At 42.9% G+C, this 18,025-nt stretch overlaps 1 protein-coding gene and 1 pseudogene across 1 annotated transcript in view; one reads left to right on the forward strand and one right to left on the reverse strand.

Moving 5' to 3' along the window:
• The window catches only part of LOC122896487 (transmembrane 9 superfamily member 2-like), an 82,396-nt gene extending 71,253 nt beyond the window's left edge, over nt 1-11,143 (reverse strand). The window contains exons 1-4 of the mRNA XM_044234681.1: nt 11,140-11,143; nt 10,765-10,997; nt 3,348-3,415; nt 1,662-1,755 (exon numbers count right to left, since the gene is read on the reverse strand). Coding sequence (XP_044090616.1) covers nt 1,662-1,755; nt 3,348-3,415; nt 10,765-10,997; nt 11,140-11,143 — 399 coding nt within the window. The remainder of the gene's footprint in view (nt 1-1,661; nt 1,756-3,347; nt 3,416-10,764; nt 10,998-11,139) is intronic.
• On the forward strand, nt 1,945-2,098 carry LOC122897733 (annotated as a pseudogene).
• Nucleotides 11,144-18,025: the final 6,882 nt, after the last annotated feature.

Genomic DNA, 18,025 nt, shown 5'->3' on the forward strand with positions numbered 1-18,025 from the left:
AAAAACTGCTTCTCCTTCTTCTACACCCCCTGCTTGTGTTCCCTCTCTTGCTGTGTCTCTGTCAAATAAATAAATAAAATCTACAAAAAAAAAAAGATGAAGACACAGTGGTGTCTGACTGGCCCAGTTTGTAGAGCACACTATTCCTGATCTCAGAGTCATGAGTTTGAGCATCCAGTTGAGCAGAGAGATTATTTAAAAATAAAATCTTAAAAAAAATGATGATGGAAACAAAAGCTACAGACTGGGAAAAAAATATTTGTAAACTACTGCCCTAACAAAGGACTCACACCTAGAATATATGAGGAATTCTGAAAACTCAATAGTAAAGGTACAAACAATCCAAATATAAAATGGGTAAAAGAGGAGACAGGGCGCCTGGGTGGCTTAGTCGGTTAAGCATCTCCTTCAGCTCAGGTCATGATCCTGGGGTCCTGGGATCAAGCCCCCCACATCAGGCTCCCTGCTTAGAGGGGAGTCTGCTTGTCTCTCTCCCTCTGCCTCTTCCCCTGCTTGTGTTCCTTCTGTCTCTCTCCCAAATGAATAAATAAAATCTTTTTTTTAAAGATTTTATTTATTTATTTGACAGAGAGAGATCACAGTAGGCAGAGAGGCAGGCAGAGAGAGGGGAAGGGAAGCAGGCCCCCTGCTGAGCAGAGAGCCCGACGGGGGACTCGATCCCAGGACCCTGAGATCATGACCTGAGCCGAAGGCAGCGGCTTAACCCACTGAGCCACCCAGGCGCCCTAAATAAAATCTTTAAAAAAATAAATTAAATAAATGAGTGAATAAAAATCCTTAAAAAAAGTTTAAAAGAGGCTAATCCCCAAAGGTTTCACAAGAATATACATAAATTAATATTGAGCAAACTACATACTTAAAAAAAAGTTTTATTTAAGTAATCGCCATACCCCATGCAGGGCTCAAACTCACAGCCCTCAGACCAAGAGTTGCATACATCTCTGACTGAGCTAGCCAGTTGCCCCCAAACAATACACTTTCAATACGTGCAGTGTATTGTAATTCAAGTAGACTTCAATGACTTGGAAAAAAAAAGAAGAAAAAAGTTAATGCCTTCATAATCATAACTGCTTATGAAAACATTCCTACTCTATCCCCATATCTATTAAGGTATTGAAGGCAAAATCAATACACAATGACAGTCCAATGACATCTGCTTATACCACCTTACCCAAAACATGTAGGGACAATAAAGGAAACTGTTTTTTCTTTACAAAGCAAAAATAAAATTTGAAAGGCAAAATGTTTATGTGGAACCACTCCCTACTGCAGATAGTTCGAAGAGCACATATTCAGGCATTCTTCTGACGATACCACATCCTATCTCCTTTCCTTTTTCTCTGCCTCCTTCCAAAACAGACTCTTTGTGGGGCGTCAGGGTGGCTCAGTTGGTTAGGCTCGGGTCATGATCCCAGGGTCCTGGGATTAAGTCCTGCATCAGGCTCCCTGCTTGGTAGGAAACCTGCTTCCTTCTCCCCTACTCCCCCTGCTTGTGTTCCCTCTCTTGCTGTGTCTCTGTTAACTAAATAAAATCTTTAAAAATAAAATAAAAATATAACAGACTCTCTGCTACAATTTTAAGTAGCCAGTTCTGAAAAAATTCCATTTAAAACAATATTATATAAGATCCACTGAATAACCTTATAGGGAGATGATGTTATTCGTTCTCCGAATAGTACTTGTCCAAGATTTTCAGAAGGGTTTTTCTTCCCAGAGGCTTGACAGAAGTCAAAGCTAGAGGGAAAGTTCAAGGAAGGAAAAAAAAATCAGCAAAGAAATTAATCTTTGTAATTTGTCAAGCCTTTCAACTGTTAATGGTAGATACTTCTAAAAACATGACCCAGAAGGTGTCTAATTATGATTTATAGACCTCATTATTTTAAACTGTTTAACCTCTTATAACTATGAATTCATTATTTAAAATGCTTTGCGCAGTGGCAGTATCGTAGCCAATGAGGTTTATCCGAGGCGCGATTATTGCTAATTAAAATGCTTATGGTACCGCTCTTGACTTTTATAATGTAGGTAATCACAATCTTATAAAACTCACAGTATCTTCAGGGTTAAACTTCAAATTACATTTTTAAAAAAGCAAAGAATAGTTTAAAATCTGTACTAATTCTAACCTGAGACATTTAGAAACTGCTGTTATCAGTTCTGATCAAAGGGGAACTTAAACAACAAAATCCCTTTTCAATTACAGGCCCATAGACTCACTCACAAATCAAATGGTTACCACATGGAAAGAATTACAATTGCCTTTAAGCAAATGGGAATACATAAAATTAAATATAAAATGATAAAAGAGAAAATCAATGGTAGGTATGTGTAAAATTTTAAATGCTCGTGCTAACTCCCTATGTCTAAATGTGGTATTTTAATGAAAATTAGACCTGGTTTTATTTCTGTTTAATTAGTAGAAATAAATACCAGAGGGAGCTACAATCATTTTTCTAAGAAGTGTAGCATTTGTTACTATTCTCAAATGACTGATCTCAATCTTGATTATATGATACTGGCCCAATACTAAACTAAGCACTTGCATCCATTAAAAGCCTTAGTAGGGGGGTGCCTGGGTGGCTCAGTGGGTTAAGCCACTGCCTTCTGCTCAGGTCATGATCTCAGGGTCCTGGGATTGAGTCCCATCAGGCTCTCTGCTCAGCAGGGGGCCTGCTTCTCTTCCTTTCTCTCTGCCTGCCTCTCTGCCTACCTGTGATCTCTCTCTGTCAAATAAATAAATAAAATCTTAAAAAAAAAAAAAGCCTTAGTATGGGGGCACCTGGGTAGCTCAGTGGGTTAAAGCCTCTGACTTTGGCTCAGGTCATGATCCCAGAGTCCTGGGATCAAGCCCTGCATTGGGCTCTCTGCTTAGCAGGGAGCCTGCTTCCTCCTCTCTCTCTGCCTGCCTCTCTGCCTCCTTGTGGTTTCTGTCTGTCAAATAAATTTTTTAAATCTTAAATAAATAAATAAATAAATAAAAGCCTTAGTAGAAACTTCCCTATCCCATGTTTTAAATAAACTACACTTCTGCTATGATTTTTTTGAAGTTCAAAATATAGTAGATTTATAATTTGTTTTCCTTACAAAAATCAAGTATGGCAATTTCCTAAATTCTTGAACATTTGCCTCACACTGAAAGCACTCTGTTTTAATTTTGTTCCTGTTACTTTTATTACAAAATTGCCACCATATTTCTTAATATATCCAGGGCTTTCATTCACTGTCTTTAAAAATTTAAAACACCTTTAACACAATAATATTATAATTACGATGTAACTGCAGTAATATCAATTATATCAGGTACAATGACAATACTTATAACTTACGTATTATATTCATAAGGCAGGACAGATTCTGTTGAGTCCAATCTATTTACAAATAGTGCTATTGATGACTACAAAAAGAAAGAAAACACTAATTAATAATACAAAATAATACATAACAAAGTGAAAAGTAATTGGGTCTATGGCTCCCATCAATGTATGACTGTGCAATTATAAATTTATAACTTAGCACAGTGTTATACATGTATAACAATATGGTTATGGTTATAAATTTTTAACACAGTATAGCTATAAATTCATAACATTTCATTTAGGTGGCATCCTTGGAGTCTCTGAAAACATCAATTTTTCAGACATCTCAGCCATTCTTAACCTTTTTTAATTATAGAACCCTTTGAGAATGTGATGAAAGCTATGGGCCCTCTCCCCCAAAAAGCAAACATACTCAGCAAAGTCTCTGTTCAGGTTTCAGAGGCTTCATAGGGCCTATGGAGTCCACGGAATTCAGGTTAAGAACTTGAGATAATTAAAGCTACCTGCGTAAGAGCTCTCCTTATATTATTTTAACCATTTTTATAAGAATCATTCTAAAATACAGTTTATCATTTCCTATCTTAAACAGAACATGGTGATCACAATTTAACCTTCCTTGATGGCTCAGGATCATTTTGGAACATCAATCCTTGTACCAGCTTTGACTCTGTAACATCCTCAGGATCAAACTAAGTGAACGCTATTTGCCCCAAAAGTACACTGCGATAGATGGTACCCACACCCCTACTACCCACACCCCTCAAAGAGCTTCAACTTCTTTGTATAGCTTTTACGTCTTTCTTTTCAGCTGTCAGTTGTCATGACGCCTCTTCTCCCTTCTTCTCCCTTCTTCTCCCACCCTCGATCTGCTAGAGAGCACTCAACTTGTAGAATAAATCACAGATTTGTTAAAACGAAATCAAAAAGACCCAGAGCATGAGGGTTAGTGCATAAGCATTAGGATATCTATTCCCGATTCTCACAGGATACTTCCATTTACTTCCCTGGATCTCAGCTGGGTTCTTGATAATCTACAAGATAGGTTTTTTTTGTTTTGTTTTGTTTTTTAAGTAGGCTCCATGCCCAGCATGGGCATGAACTCATGACCCTGAGATCAAGACCTGAGCTGAGATCAAGGGTCAGACACCTGACTGAGCCCCCCAGGTGCCCCCCAGATAGGATTTTTATTTTTTTTAAGATTTTATTTATTTGACAGAGAGAGAGAGATCATAAGTAGACAGAGAGGCAGGCAGAGATAGAGGGGAGAGGAAGCAAGCTCCCTGCGGAGCAGAGAGCCCGACGCGGGGCTCCATCCCAGGACCCTGGGATCATGACCTGAGCCAAAAGCAGAGGCTTCAACCCACTGAGCCACCCAGGCACCCCAAGATAGGATTTTTTAAAAGACTAAAACAGCAAAACTTTAGTGAACACTATTCTTGTTCAAAATTCCATAAACTGCTTTTTTTTTTTAATTGAACATCTGTTATCATCTTTACCATAAGGTCAGGGTTTTTTTTTAAGAGGATGTAGAAAATCATCAAGTTTGGGACAAATATAAACAGCATTACTGTAACTCTGTAAGAGTATTGTATCTGTACTTAATGAAACCTTGTCAGAAATTCAGCAACAGCAACATATATCAGTTAGAGTTTTATAAAGGTGAATAGAGAAAAGCAAAGGACAGCAGATAATTAAGGAGAATAGTTCTCATCTAGAATCCCAAAACACAACATACATAAGATTCATATTTTAAAATGCATATCTGGAGATTACTATATTTAAAAGAACCTTAATGGTTTCACAAGTCAAGTGAAGAAAAGAGAAATTATTCAATAATGGTAGATAACTGGTCAGTGATCTGGGGGAAAATAAGTTAAGCTGGATACTTACCTAATACATACACCAGGAAATATCAATCTTATTTATTAAAATTTAAACCATACAAGTAATAGAAGAAGCCATGGGAGAATAATTTTATAATCTTGGCTGGCTTGGTTAAGAACTTTCAAAACAGGGCACAAAAGTCAGAAAACAAAAAAAAATTGATATATTAGAATAAAAGCCAATTTTTCTAAATGGTAAAAAACAAAAACAAAATACAATAAACAAAACCAAAAGACAACTGACAAACTTGGGAAAAGAATGTCACAGGTAAAGGACTAGTTTCCTGATTTAAGAATGACCACAGAACCAAAAAAAAGTGTCCACAAATCAATTTTTTAAATGTCCAACCTTATAGAAAAATGAGCAAAGAATATATAGATAGTTCACCAAAAAGAAAATACAAGTTGTTTTTATTTATACGAAATGATTCTCAATTTTAAAAAAGACTCCTGATAAAAGCAATATAAACTAAAACCACAAGACACAATTTTTCACCCATAAAATTGTCAAAGATCTAAAAGTTTGACAACACGTTGTCAAGCTGTGGAGAAGCAGGCACTCTCACACACTGTCTACAGAAGTGTAAATTAATGCAACCTCCATGGAAAGCAATTTGAGGATATCAAAATTGCTAAGTGCATCTATTCTTTGACCCAGCAATTGCGTTCCTAGGAATTTATTCTATGTATATTCTCATATGCAACAATGTTTGGTAAGATCAAGAGTATAGAAACAAGCTAAATACATACATAAGAAACTATGTAAATCCAATATATAACATCCTTATAATAGAATGATATACCATTAAAAAAGAACAAGGGTGTTCTTTATATAATGATATCAAGTGATCTCTAAGCTATATCATTAAATGAAAAAGGCACCTGAAGGTGAGAACAGTATGCTCCCATTTGTGTAAAAAAAAAAAAGGAGAAAAAAATAATATAAACACATAATTGTTCATTTAATCAAGAAATCCCTAGCAGGATATGAGAAACTGACGATATTGGTGCTCTCTAGGGAGGGATACTGTGTGGCTAAAAGACCCAGGTAGATGAGACCTTCACAGGGAAAAACCTCTTATCTGCCTGTATCCTTCTATATTATTCTAAGTGAGATCATTACAATCAAGGGGATGAACAGTTTCAAAGACTTTGATGTATATTTCAAATTGCTTTCCAAAGGGTTCAAGTTTAACTATTAAACCAATCTGAATGCCATCATAAGGCAGCAAAGAGACAAGGCCAGGTGGATGGGGCATTGTACAGGAAAAACAGACTAATCCCTTTTATAAGTTAATGTTATGAAAAGAAAAAGCAGGGACTGTGCTTAATTAAAAGAACCATAGACTATAATAAAGAGATGCAATTTGTGGTCCTAGATTGGATTCTGATTTGGTTATTTCAGGGATAGCTAGGGAAATTTATGAACTTGGTAATACATGAGATAAAAATGCATTCATGTGGAAAAAAATCTGTCTTTGTGGAAAGATAGAGTTGTTAATAGAAAAGTGCAGGTTATGGGATGGTTAAGCGTCTGCCTTCGATTCAGACTCAGATCATGATTCCAGGGTCCTGGGATCCAGTCCCACACGGGGTTCCTTGCTCAGCAGGGAGCCTGCTTCTCCCTCTGCCTGCCACTCCTCCTGCTTTTGCTCACTCTCTCTGACAAATAAATTTCAAAAATCTTAAAAAAAAAAAGAAACAAGGCATTGATTAAAAAAAAGAAAGAAAAGTGCAGGTTACAAAAAAACGTGGATACCATGATTTTATGTAGGTAAAAAATGCATTTGGACTTCCATTCATTGCTAGTGGGAATACAAAATGGTACAGCCAATTTAAAAGAGAGCTTGGCAATTTCTTAAAAAAAAAAAACTAAATATAGGGGTGCCTGGGTGGCTTAGTGGATTAAGCCTCTGCCTTTGGCTCAGGTCATGATCTCAAGGTCCTGGGATCAAGCCCCGCACATCAGATCTCTGCTCAGCAGGGAGCCTGCTTCCCCCTACCCCCACCCCCTCTCTGCCTGCCTCCTCTCTGCCTCCTTGTGATTTCTCTCTGTTTCAAATAATTAAATAAAATCTTTTTTTAGAAAAAAGAAGAAAAATAAATAAATATACTCTTAATAAACAATCTAGCAGTGACACACCCTGGTATTTGCCCAGAGGAGTTGAAAACATAAGTCTACCCAAAAACCGGCACAATGTCTATAGCAGCTTTGTTCATCAATGTGAAAACTTAGAAGCAACCAAGATGTCTTTAGTAGATAAATATATGAATGAATTGTGGTACATCCAGATAACGGAATATTCAAAACTGAAAAGCAATGAACCATTAAGCCATGAAAAGACACAGAGGAACCCTAAATGCATATTACTAAGTAAAAGAAGCAAGTCTGAAAAGTCTACGTACTGTATGATTCCAACTATAAGACATTCTGGAAAAGGCTAAACTATGAAGACAGTAGATAGATCAGCAGTTGCCAGGGATTAAGAGAGGGACGGATAATAGCAGAGAGCATAGAGAATGTATAAGGCAGTGAAATTACTCTATATGATATTATAATGATGGATACATGTCATTACACATTCCTCCAAACTTCACCAAGGGTGAACTGTAACGTAAACTATGGGCTGTGGGTAGTAATGAGGTGTCAGTCCAGGTTCATCAACTATAAGGAATGTAACACTCTGGTAGGGGCTGTTGATGAAGAAGGCTAGGCATGCGTGGGGGCAGAGCTATATGGGAACTCCACTTTCTGCTCGGTTTTGCTGTAAACCCAAAACTGCTCTAAAAAATTTAAAAACTCTATTAAAAATACACATGTGAGGTGCCTGGGTAGCTCAGTGGGTTAAGCAACTGCCTTCAGCTCAGGTCATGATCCTGGAGTCCCAGGATCAAGACCCGCATCAGGTTCCTTGCTCACTGGGGAATCCACTTCTCCCTCTGACCCTCTCCCCTCTCATACCCTCTCTCTCTCTCTCATTCTCTCTCTCAAATAAATAAAATCTTTTTAAAAATACACATGTGGGTATGGGTATGTGTAGAAAAAATCTAGAACATATGGTAAGATAGTAATAGCAGTAATTCTCTAGTTATTAGAAATGTTTTTCTTATTTTTGCCTGTCTGCGTTTTCTAATCATCTATCATGCATGCTACTGCTTTTGTAATAGCAAAAGTTTCAAAACTAAAAAAAGGGGGGAGCTGGATGCTACCAAATGAAGTAAGTTTAGAGTGTTAAACCTAAAAATGAGAGACTCACCAAAAGACAGAAGGCAAAAACTCAGAATAAAAAGTAGAACACATGTAAGGATGCAAGTAATAGCCCAAAAAGAAAAGAGTTTATGGAAAAATTCCAGATATTTGTTATGGTTAAAGATGATGTTTCTTTGCTAGGAAGCCTGATGAAATAAAGAATAGAGATTCAGGATGAGGAATTACCAGAGAAAAGGCAGACATAAAAATATTTTGTAAATGCCATTTCCTGCATTACACGTGTTTGGCAAGATGTTGGCTCAAAATGTTACCATCAAAACTTCACACAGGAGGGACGCCTGGGTGGCTCGGTTGGTTGGACGACTGCCTTCGGCTCAGGTCATGATCCCGGAGTCCCGGGATCGAGTCCCGCATCGGGCTCCCGGCTCCATGGGGAGTCTGCTTCTCTCTCTGACCTTCACCTCGCTCATGCTCTTTCTCACTGTCTCTCTCTCTCAAATAAATAAATAAAATCTTTAAAAAAAAAGGATTTAAAAAAAAAAAAAACTTCACACAGGAAAAGGCAAGTTCCAGGTTTTAAGGGCAAAATTGTGGCCCCAAAACTGACCTTTAAAAAACACTGGAAAATGGGACACGTGGGTGGCTCAGTCAGTTAAGTAGCTGCCTTCGGCTCAGGTCATGATCCCAGTGTCATGGGATCAAGTCCCACATCTGCCTCCTTGCTCATCAGGGAGCCTGCTTCTCCCCCAGCCTGCAGCTCCCCCTGCTTGTGCCCTCTCTTAAATAAAATTTTAAAAGCAAAACAAGGGGCGCCTGGGTGGCTCAGTGGGTTAAGCCGCTGCCTTCGGCTCAGGTCATGATCTCAGGGTCCTGGGATCGAGTCCCGCATCGGGCTCTCTGCTCAGCAGGGAGCCTGCTTCCTCCTTCTCTCTCTCTGCCTGCCTCTCTGCCTACTTGTAATCTCTGCCCGTCGAATAAATAAATAAAATCTTAAAAAAAAAAAAAAAGAATTAGGGAGGTAACAAGCAGGCTGCCTTAGGAGTGAAGAATGACAGAAAGGAAACACGGTGGGTTGCGTCTAAGACTACAGTGAGGCGGATGGGGGGGATGGGTGAAATAGCTGATGGGAACCAAGCAGCACACTTGTGACGAGCTCCTGGTCTTTGAATGGAAGTGCTGAATCACTAAATTCTACACCTGAAGCTAATATAACAATGCATGTGAACTCACTGGCATTTAAGTCAATTTTTTTAAAATGACCATGGTGAGTGTGTAGTAGAGAGTACAAGGGAGACAACAGGAAACGGAAGAAGAGAGCGAGAGGCAAGAGCCCAGGCGCCGGAAGGAAAGGAGCTGCGACAGAAGAGGAGGAGCTAAGTGGAGGAGCAGCCAATAGGGAGGGAGGAGCTCAGAGGAAGGAGGAACAGAAGAAGCTAAGAAGGGCCGTGGAGAAGCACGGCGGAAAGGAGGAAGCAAGGGCTGCGTGTGTGGCTGAGTCCTTAGGCATTTGCCTGCGGCTAGGGTCATGATCCCCGCGTCCTGGAATCGAGCCCCGCATGGGGCTCCCTGCTCGGTGGGAAACCTGCTTCTCTCCCATTCCCCCTACTCGTGTTCCGTCTCTGTCTGTCTCACTCTTTCACTCTCTCTCTGTGTCAGATTTTTAAAAAATCTTTGAAAAGGGGGGGGGAGGAAGCAAGGGGGCGGGCCCAGAGGGAAAAGAAAGGGGGAGGGGTGGAGCCAGGCAAAAAGGGCGGGACCCAGAGGGGAGATTGGAGGGAAGGTTGGGGCTAAGTGGGAGGGAGGGCGGGGCTAGGTGAACGGGTGGGCGGGGCCCATGCATCGTGGGCGGGGCCCATGCATCGTGGGCGGGGCCTGGGTGGAGGGGAGGGACTTGAGGAGAGTGGGGAAGGGAGAGGCCCAGGCACCGGGGCGGGGCCTAGAGGAGGGGAGGGGAGGGACTGCGAGGGAAGAGGAGAAGGGAGGGGCAGGGCGGGGAGGGAGGAGAAGAGGAAACGCTGAAATGAAAGGGAGGGAGCCAAGGGAAATGGGGGAAAAGGAGGAGCTCTGAGGATGGAGGAAGAGCTGAGCGGGAGTTGGGCGAACGGAGAGTAAGGGGAGGGGCCGAAAGGGAGGGAAAGAGAATCTGGGAAAAGAGTGGTCCGGATGCTCCACGTGCAAGGCTCAGAGATAGAGCCGCTGAGACACACCCACAGAAAGGGCTGTGGCGTTCTAGGTCAGAGGCGAAATAGCTCGCGACCGTGGTCTCCCCCCGGCGTGCCCCCTACCCCTGCCGCCTTCCCCTCACATCTCACTGCCTCCCACGGGTGCTCACCTTGCAGGTTGCAGTCTCTCGGGTCGCCTCGCAGAAGTTAACTGGAGCCAACCCGGGGAGGTAGAAGGCCGCGCTGGGGGTGGCCTGAAGCCCCAGGAACAGCCACAGCCCCAGCAGCCACCTCAGCCCGGGGAGGGCGAGCCTGAGGCGGCAAGGGTTGGTTCCCACGCGGAAACCACGAGTACTCATTTGAGGAGCCGGCTCAGGGCTCGGGGGCGCACTACAGGCGAGATCTAACCAGTGAACGGGAGAAACGGATATGATAACTCGGCTGGTGGGACTAGAACTCCAGGGAAAGCCACTTAATTCCGACGAAACAGTGGCTTGGAACCCGTTGCTAGGGCTCCGGGCTACTCAGATGAGCACGCGTAGTACGCATGCGTGCGGGTCCCCGCTAAGTCTTCCACACAACCCCCACCTTCCCCACTCCCCCCACCCCCCACCCACAGCCCGGCACTTTCCCGCGGTTAGAGGTGCCTCGGGGAGCGGGGAAGGGGGGCAAGGGAGGCTGGCTGAGAGGTCTCAGCATGCAACATCACAACTAAACGGGGTGTTGTGTCCTCCCTGAGTTTGCCTCAGTCCCAAAGTAGCAGTGTTTACCCCCCACCATTTTCACTTTTTCCGGCGGGGTGGTGGGACAAGAATGGGGAAGAGGGGAAATTACGGGGCCAAGCTGTCCAATATGGTGGGTGTTAGGCGCTTGAAATGCAGCCAGTGCAAAATTGATGTTCCATAGGGCCAAGTGCACACCCAGTATCAGGGACTGCTTGGAAAAAGGAATGCAAACCTCCGCGTTTTTATATTGATTGCATGTCGAAACAATATTTTGGGTCAGTTGCATTGAATAAAATATTATTGAAATTAATTTCACCTGTTGTTTTGTTTTGTTTTGTTTTTGACAAAGATCACAAGTAGTTAGAGAGACAGGCAGACGGGGTTGGGGGGGGGGGATCAGGTTGCCTGCTGAGCAGAGATCCCAAAGAGGGGCTCAATCGCATGACCCTGAGATCATGACCTGAGCGGAAGTTAAAGCCTTAACCCACTGAGCCACCCAGGCATCCCTCACCTGTTTATTTTTAAAGTATGATTGCTAGGGGCTCCTGGCTGGCTCAGTCCACAGAGAATGGGCCTCTTGATCTCAGAGTCATGAGTTCAAATCCCATGTTGGGCATGGAGCCTACTTTAAAATAAATATAAAAAAATAAATTGTGGCTACTAAAACATTGAAAATGACGTGGCTCATGTCATATTTCTTTTTTTTATTCATTAAAGCACTTTTAATATAAATAAATTCTGCAGAAATAATACAGCAAAACAAAGCCATGCACTGATACAAATTAACCAGTTCAGCTACTCGATATTTTTATGTTGTCTGTGATGATACATGGATTGCTCAATGTGTAATAAGTTCTGGCATCATTCCTACCTGGGAGAGACAACTTTTATTTTACACTGATGACTTAAGAAGAATACGTTTATTATATTGTGATTCAATGGTAATCTGAAAAACCTTTAAAATCACCTTAAGAAAAAAAAAGCACAAAAAGAAAGAAAGAAAAGAAAACCATAATAATCACATCCTAGAGACTGTCAGGTGAACTTATCCTAAATATGTTCTTTGGCGTATTGTCGACACACAATATCACATCAATTTCAGGTGTACAACATAGTGATTCCACAAGTTCACTGGCATTCCATTTCTGTTGGACAGCTCATGTCTGGGGGAGGAGGGTGGAAGGGGCAAAGATGAAAGAAGAGGGAGGGAGAGGGAAGGGTTGCTCTCAGTCTTTGAAAGAAAGTTCTCCCTCTCTTAGCTCCAGGGATCTTATTTTTCTTTTTTTCTTTCTTTTTTTTTTAAAGATTTTATTTGTTTATTTGACAGAGAGACATCACAAGTAGACAGACAGGCAGAGAGAGAGAGGAATGCAGGCTCCCCACTGAGCAGAGAGCCCGATGTGGGACTCGATCCCAGGACCCTGAGATCATGACCTGAGCCGAAGGCAGTGGATTAACCCACTGAGCCACCCAGGCGCCCAGGGATCTTATTTTTCGACCTCTGTAGGAATCCTTGTCACCCTCACCTTCTGCTCCTTGTGCTGTCCTATGATGCAAAGTGCTGGTATTTGGACCTAGACAGTAGTGTAGGCATCATACAACAAAGACAGCAGAAGAGCTGGTCATTTTTCCTTCCTGTCTGTCAAGAGCTTTGGAGAACAAGAGGTCACTTGTGTATGCTGAGACCACTGCACCTTGCCATTCTGTCCAAGTTCCCTTGCTCTGAGAGGTCTGCGTCCTCTGCTGATTGGCAGCCTGCGATTCCAGGCGGAACAAAGGCAGCGAACCGGCGGTTAGCAGAGGCCAGTAGAATTTAATGAGTTAACTCCTGGATCAGAGAGGCAGGAAAAGTGGCAGGAGAAAATGTACCAATGATCAGAATTCCGAGCGTTGCGAGGGCAGGGAGAACGAACTTGACCACGCGGACTGGAGAGGCCCTTGTAAAGATTTGGAGAAGGGGATTAGGTGATCAGAAGGGGCACCACTTTTGTGAGGAGGAACAGGAAAGAGCAGTAGAGCCGTCAAGAATCGAAGCAACCAGAGCTTGAATAAAACTCTTGCATTTTGCCACTATGTTACCACCCTTCTCTGGTCAGTCTTTGGCTGAAAAATTGTATGTGTTAAACGGGATGCTCGGCCAGCCTTTGAGGCCTGGGCCGGGACGTCTAGCGGCTGAGCTAGGGCCCTGCGGGCCAGGACTGCAGCAGGGACAGGGCGTCCTACTGACCGAGCCGGGGCGGCCCACCGAGTGCGGGGAACGTGCTCGACGGGGCTCCCCGGGGCTGGTGTGTCACCCAAGTCGCCTACAGGAGACAGGCCCCAGCCCCTCCGGAGACTGATAAGCTGGAAAGAGCAGCCGTCAGCCTACTTGCGAGCCTTTTGGCCCCGTCCCCGTCCTCATCTACCGTTCAAACTGGGGCTTTGACGTCTTCCATAAAAGGTGCCGTGATGTGTCTGTTAAACTCAAGAAGTAAAGCATCACCGAGGACTACGTCCCCTTTCTCAGCAATAAGACACAGCCCTCCCGGTGTCCCCACTCTGTGATTGTCACCAGCTCTATCCACCTGAAGGTGGGGGGGGGCTCGTTCTGGTGGATTCTCTGCTGCCTGTGCTCCAGGAAGCCATTCACTAGGCAGGCCTGGCTTTGCTCGGCACCAAGGCTCCCCCTCCCCCATGCGCCAATTTGAAGACCTCTTCCAGAGTGAGGCCTGAGGGCCACCGGTAACTAGGGACAGCTTTATTTATTCCTTTTTTTTTTTTTAAGATTTTATTTATTTATTTGACAGAGAGAGGTCACAAGCAGGCAGAGAGAGAGAGGAGGAAGCAGGTTCCCTGCTGAGCAGAGAGCCTGACGCAGGCCTCGATCCCAGGACCCTGAGATCATGACCTGAGCCGAAGGCAGCGGCTTAACCCACTGAGCCACCCAGGCGCCCCTATTCCTTTCCAGTTCCTATGCCTCTCATTTCTTGTTCTCGCCTCATCCACTAAATAGGATTTCCAATAGGATATTGAATAGAAGTGCGAGCAGACATCCTTACCTGTTCTCCATCCCAAGGGGAAAGCAGTATGATACAGCCGTAGGCCTTTTTAAAAAAGATTTTATTTATTTATTTGACAGACAGCACAAGCATACAAGCAGGGGGAGCAGCAGGCAGAGAGAGGGGGAGAAGCAGGCTCCCCACTGAGCAAGGAGCCTGCATAGGGGCTCAATCCCAGGACTCTTGGATCATGACCTGAACAGATGACAGATGCTTAACCAACTGAGCCACACAGGTACCCCCCTCCCAGCTACAGGCGTTTTATACTTGTCCCTTATCAAGTTAAGGAAGTTCTTTTCTCTTCCTAGTTTGTTGGAAGTTTTTACCATGATGCAATATTGAATTTTATTCAATTTTTTGGCAGTGTTTCTTAGTAAGACTATTAATATGATGCATTACATTGACATTTAAATGTTGAATCAGTATGTATTTCCAGAATAAACCCCACTTGGTTGGATAATATGTAAAAAAAAAAAAAGGCAACAACAAAACAAATAGGGCTGTGTTTTGGTATAGAATGCAAAATTTGCAAGGCTTTTATAAGATAAAATTCAAGGGGCACCTGGATGGCTCAGTTGGTTGGGCAGCTGCCTTTGGTTCAGGTGATGATCTGAGGGTCATGAGATAGAACCCCACATTGGGCTCCCTGATCGATGGGAAGTCTGTTTCTCACTCTCCCTCTGCTGCTCCCCCTGCGTGTGCTCTCTTACTCCTGTACTCTCTCTCAAGTAAATAAGTAAAATTTAAAAAAAATTAAAAGATAGGGGCACCTGGGTGGCTCAGGGGGTTAAAGCCTCTCTGCCTTCATGTTGGGTCATGATCCCAGGGTCCTGGGATGGAGCTGTGCAGGCTTTCTGCTCAGCAGGGAGCCTGCTTCCTTCTCTCTCTGCCTTCCCCTCTGCCTACTTGTGATCTCTGTCAAATAAATAAATAAAATATTTTTAAAAAATTAAAAGATAAAATTCAAGAGAGAGAGGCAAACCAAGAGACAGAGACTTAACTATAGAGAACAAACTGATGGCTATAAGAAGGTAAGTCGTGGTTGGGGGGAAACAGGTGCTAGGGATTAAGGAGGCCACTTGTGATGAGCACCTGGTGGTGTATGGAAGTGTTGAATCACTATATTGTACACCTGCAACTCATATTACACTCTGTTAACTAATTGGAATTAAAATTAAAACTTAAAAAAAAGATAAAATTCAAAGAAATTAATTTCTTAATGTAGGCTATGCCCCAAACTCCAGGGAGACAAGGGTTTTCCCTTCTGTGCCATTAGGAGTATTTTAGTGGAGAGTGAAGAATACATTATTCATTTTATTTGCTTACTTTTCTCTCGCTCTCTACTGAAAGTAAGCTCCTTAAGCACAGGATCCTTTTTTTGGCTTCATGTTCCTAGCACAGACCCAGGCACTTGGTAAGAGCACGTGGAAGAAGAAAACTTTGTCTCTACCCTTCAAGGTTCTTTTGACTGGTCTAGGAATTACACGGACATAAGACAGATTAACAGGAGAAAAATCTAATTTAATTACGTACATATAGGGAATCCACAAAAAAAAAAAAGAGATTTCAAAAACAGGAGAAAATTATGTTTGTGCTATTCTGGACTAAGGAGAAGGGAGTAGGGGTCTGAGGCTTCAAAAGGAAGGCAGACAATTCACAAGGAATTGGGAAAGAGCAAATATTTTGTGAACATATGTTTGCCAGGCAAACAATGGGACACAGAAAAAATTTTTTAACAGACTTTGGTAAGTTCCCGTTTGTCTACCACACCTAAATTATGCTATACTATAGTTGTCTGTCACTATAGCTCCCTTTCTAGAACAGGACCTCTGTCTGGATTCTTTGGGGGTGGGGAGTGTGCACAGGGAGAGGGAGAGAGAATCTTAAGCAGGCTCCATGCCTAGTTGCAGAGCCCAACACCCAGGGCTCTATCTCAGGCTCCTGAGACCATGACCTGAGCTAAAATCAAGAGGTAGATGCTTGGGGCACCTGGATGGCTCAGTGCATTGGGCCTCTGCCTTCGGCTCAGGTCATGATCTCAAGGTCCTGGGATTGAGCCCCGCAGCAGCGAGCTCTCCACTCAGCAAGGAACCTGCTTCTCCCTCTCTCTCTCTGCCTGCCTCTCTGCCTACTTGTGATCTCTGTCTGTCAAATAAATAAATAAAATCTTAGGAAAAGAATAAATGAAACAAGATGGGATCGGGAGGGAGACAAACCATAAGTGATTCTTTTTTTTTTTTTAAAGATTTTATTTGTTTATTTGACAGAGCGAGATCACAAGCAGGCAGAGAGGTAGGCAGAGAGAGAGGAGGAAGCAGGCTCCCTGCTGAGCAGAAAGCCCAATGGGGGCCTTGATCCCAGGACCCTGAGATCATGACCTGAGCCGAAGGCAGCGGCTTAACCCACTGAGCCACCCAGGCTCCCGCCATAAGTGATTCTTAATCTCACAAAACAAACTGAGGGTTGCTGGGGGAGGGGGGTTGGGAGCAGGGGTTGGGGTTATGGACATTGGGGAGGGTATGTGCTATGGTGAGTGCTTCGAAGTGTGTAAACCTGGCGATTCACAGACCTATACCCCCTGGGGATAAAAATATATTATATGTTTATTTAAAAAATTTTAAATTTATTAAATATTAATAAATAAAATCTTAAAAAAAAAAGAGTCAGATGCTTCTAGGCATCTAGAAGATTCTCTTAGGCACGTAAGGGGAAGATAAAAGAAGAAAAACTTCCTGGGGCTCCTGGCTGCCTCAGATGGAGGAGTCTGCAACTCTTGATCTCAGGGTCCTGAGTTCAAGCTCCACATTTGGTGTAGAGATTACTTAAATAAATATATAAACTGAAAAAAAAAAAAGAAGAAAAGAAACAGGGGCACCTGGGTGGCTCAGTGGGTTAAAGCCTCTGCCTTCGGCTCGGGTCATGATCCCAGAGTCCTGGGATGGAGCCCCACATGGGGTTCTCTGCTCAGCAGGGAGCTTGCTTCCTCCCCTCTCTCTCTGCCTGCCTCTCTGCCTACTTGTGATCTCTGTCTGTCAAATAAATAAATAAATATCTTTAAAAAAAAAAAAGAAGAAGAAGAAGAAAAGAAACATTTCCCTAGTCTTCCATTTCTTTTTTTTTTAAAAGATTTTATTTATTTGTCAGAGAGAGAGGGAGAGAGAGTGAGCACAGGCAGACAGAGAGGCAGGCAGAGGCAGAGGGAGAAGCAGGCTCCCTGCCGAGCAAGGAGCCGCATGTGGGACTCGATCCCAGGACGCTGGGATCATGACCTGAGCCGAAGGCAGCTGCTTAACCAACTGAGCCACCCAGGCATCCCTAGTCTTCCATTTCTTAATAATCAGCCTAGGGAGGCCTGGCTGGCTCAGTCGGACTCTTGATCTCAGGCTCAGTGAGTTCAAGCCCCGTGTTGAGCACAGAAATTATTAAAATAAATAAAACTTAGGAAAATTTTTAGAAAAGAAAAAAAAAGAATCAGACTAAAATAATCCATGTGCCCAAGAGACACACTTGGGGGTGTCAAATTTTGCCACCAACAAGCACAATGCATTGATTCAGAATAAATGAAAAGATGGAAGAATGAATACCATGTAACTTACACTGTCTCCGGGAATTTGTATATATTTTACTTCATTTAGAAGTCAAAAGAGGATGCAATCAATGGGAGTAAG

This window comes from Neovison vison, chromosome X (assembly GCF_020171115.1).
Source record: "Neovison vison isolate M4711 chromosome X, ASM_NN_V1, whole genome shotgun sequence".
Classification (NCBI taxonomy): Eukaryota; Metazoa; Chordata; class Mammalia; order Carnivora; family Mustelidae; genus Neogale; species Neogale vison.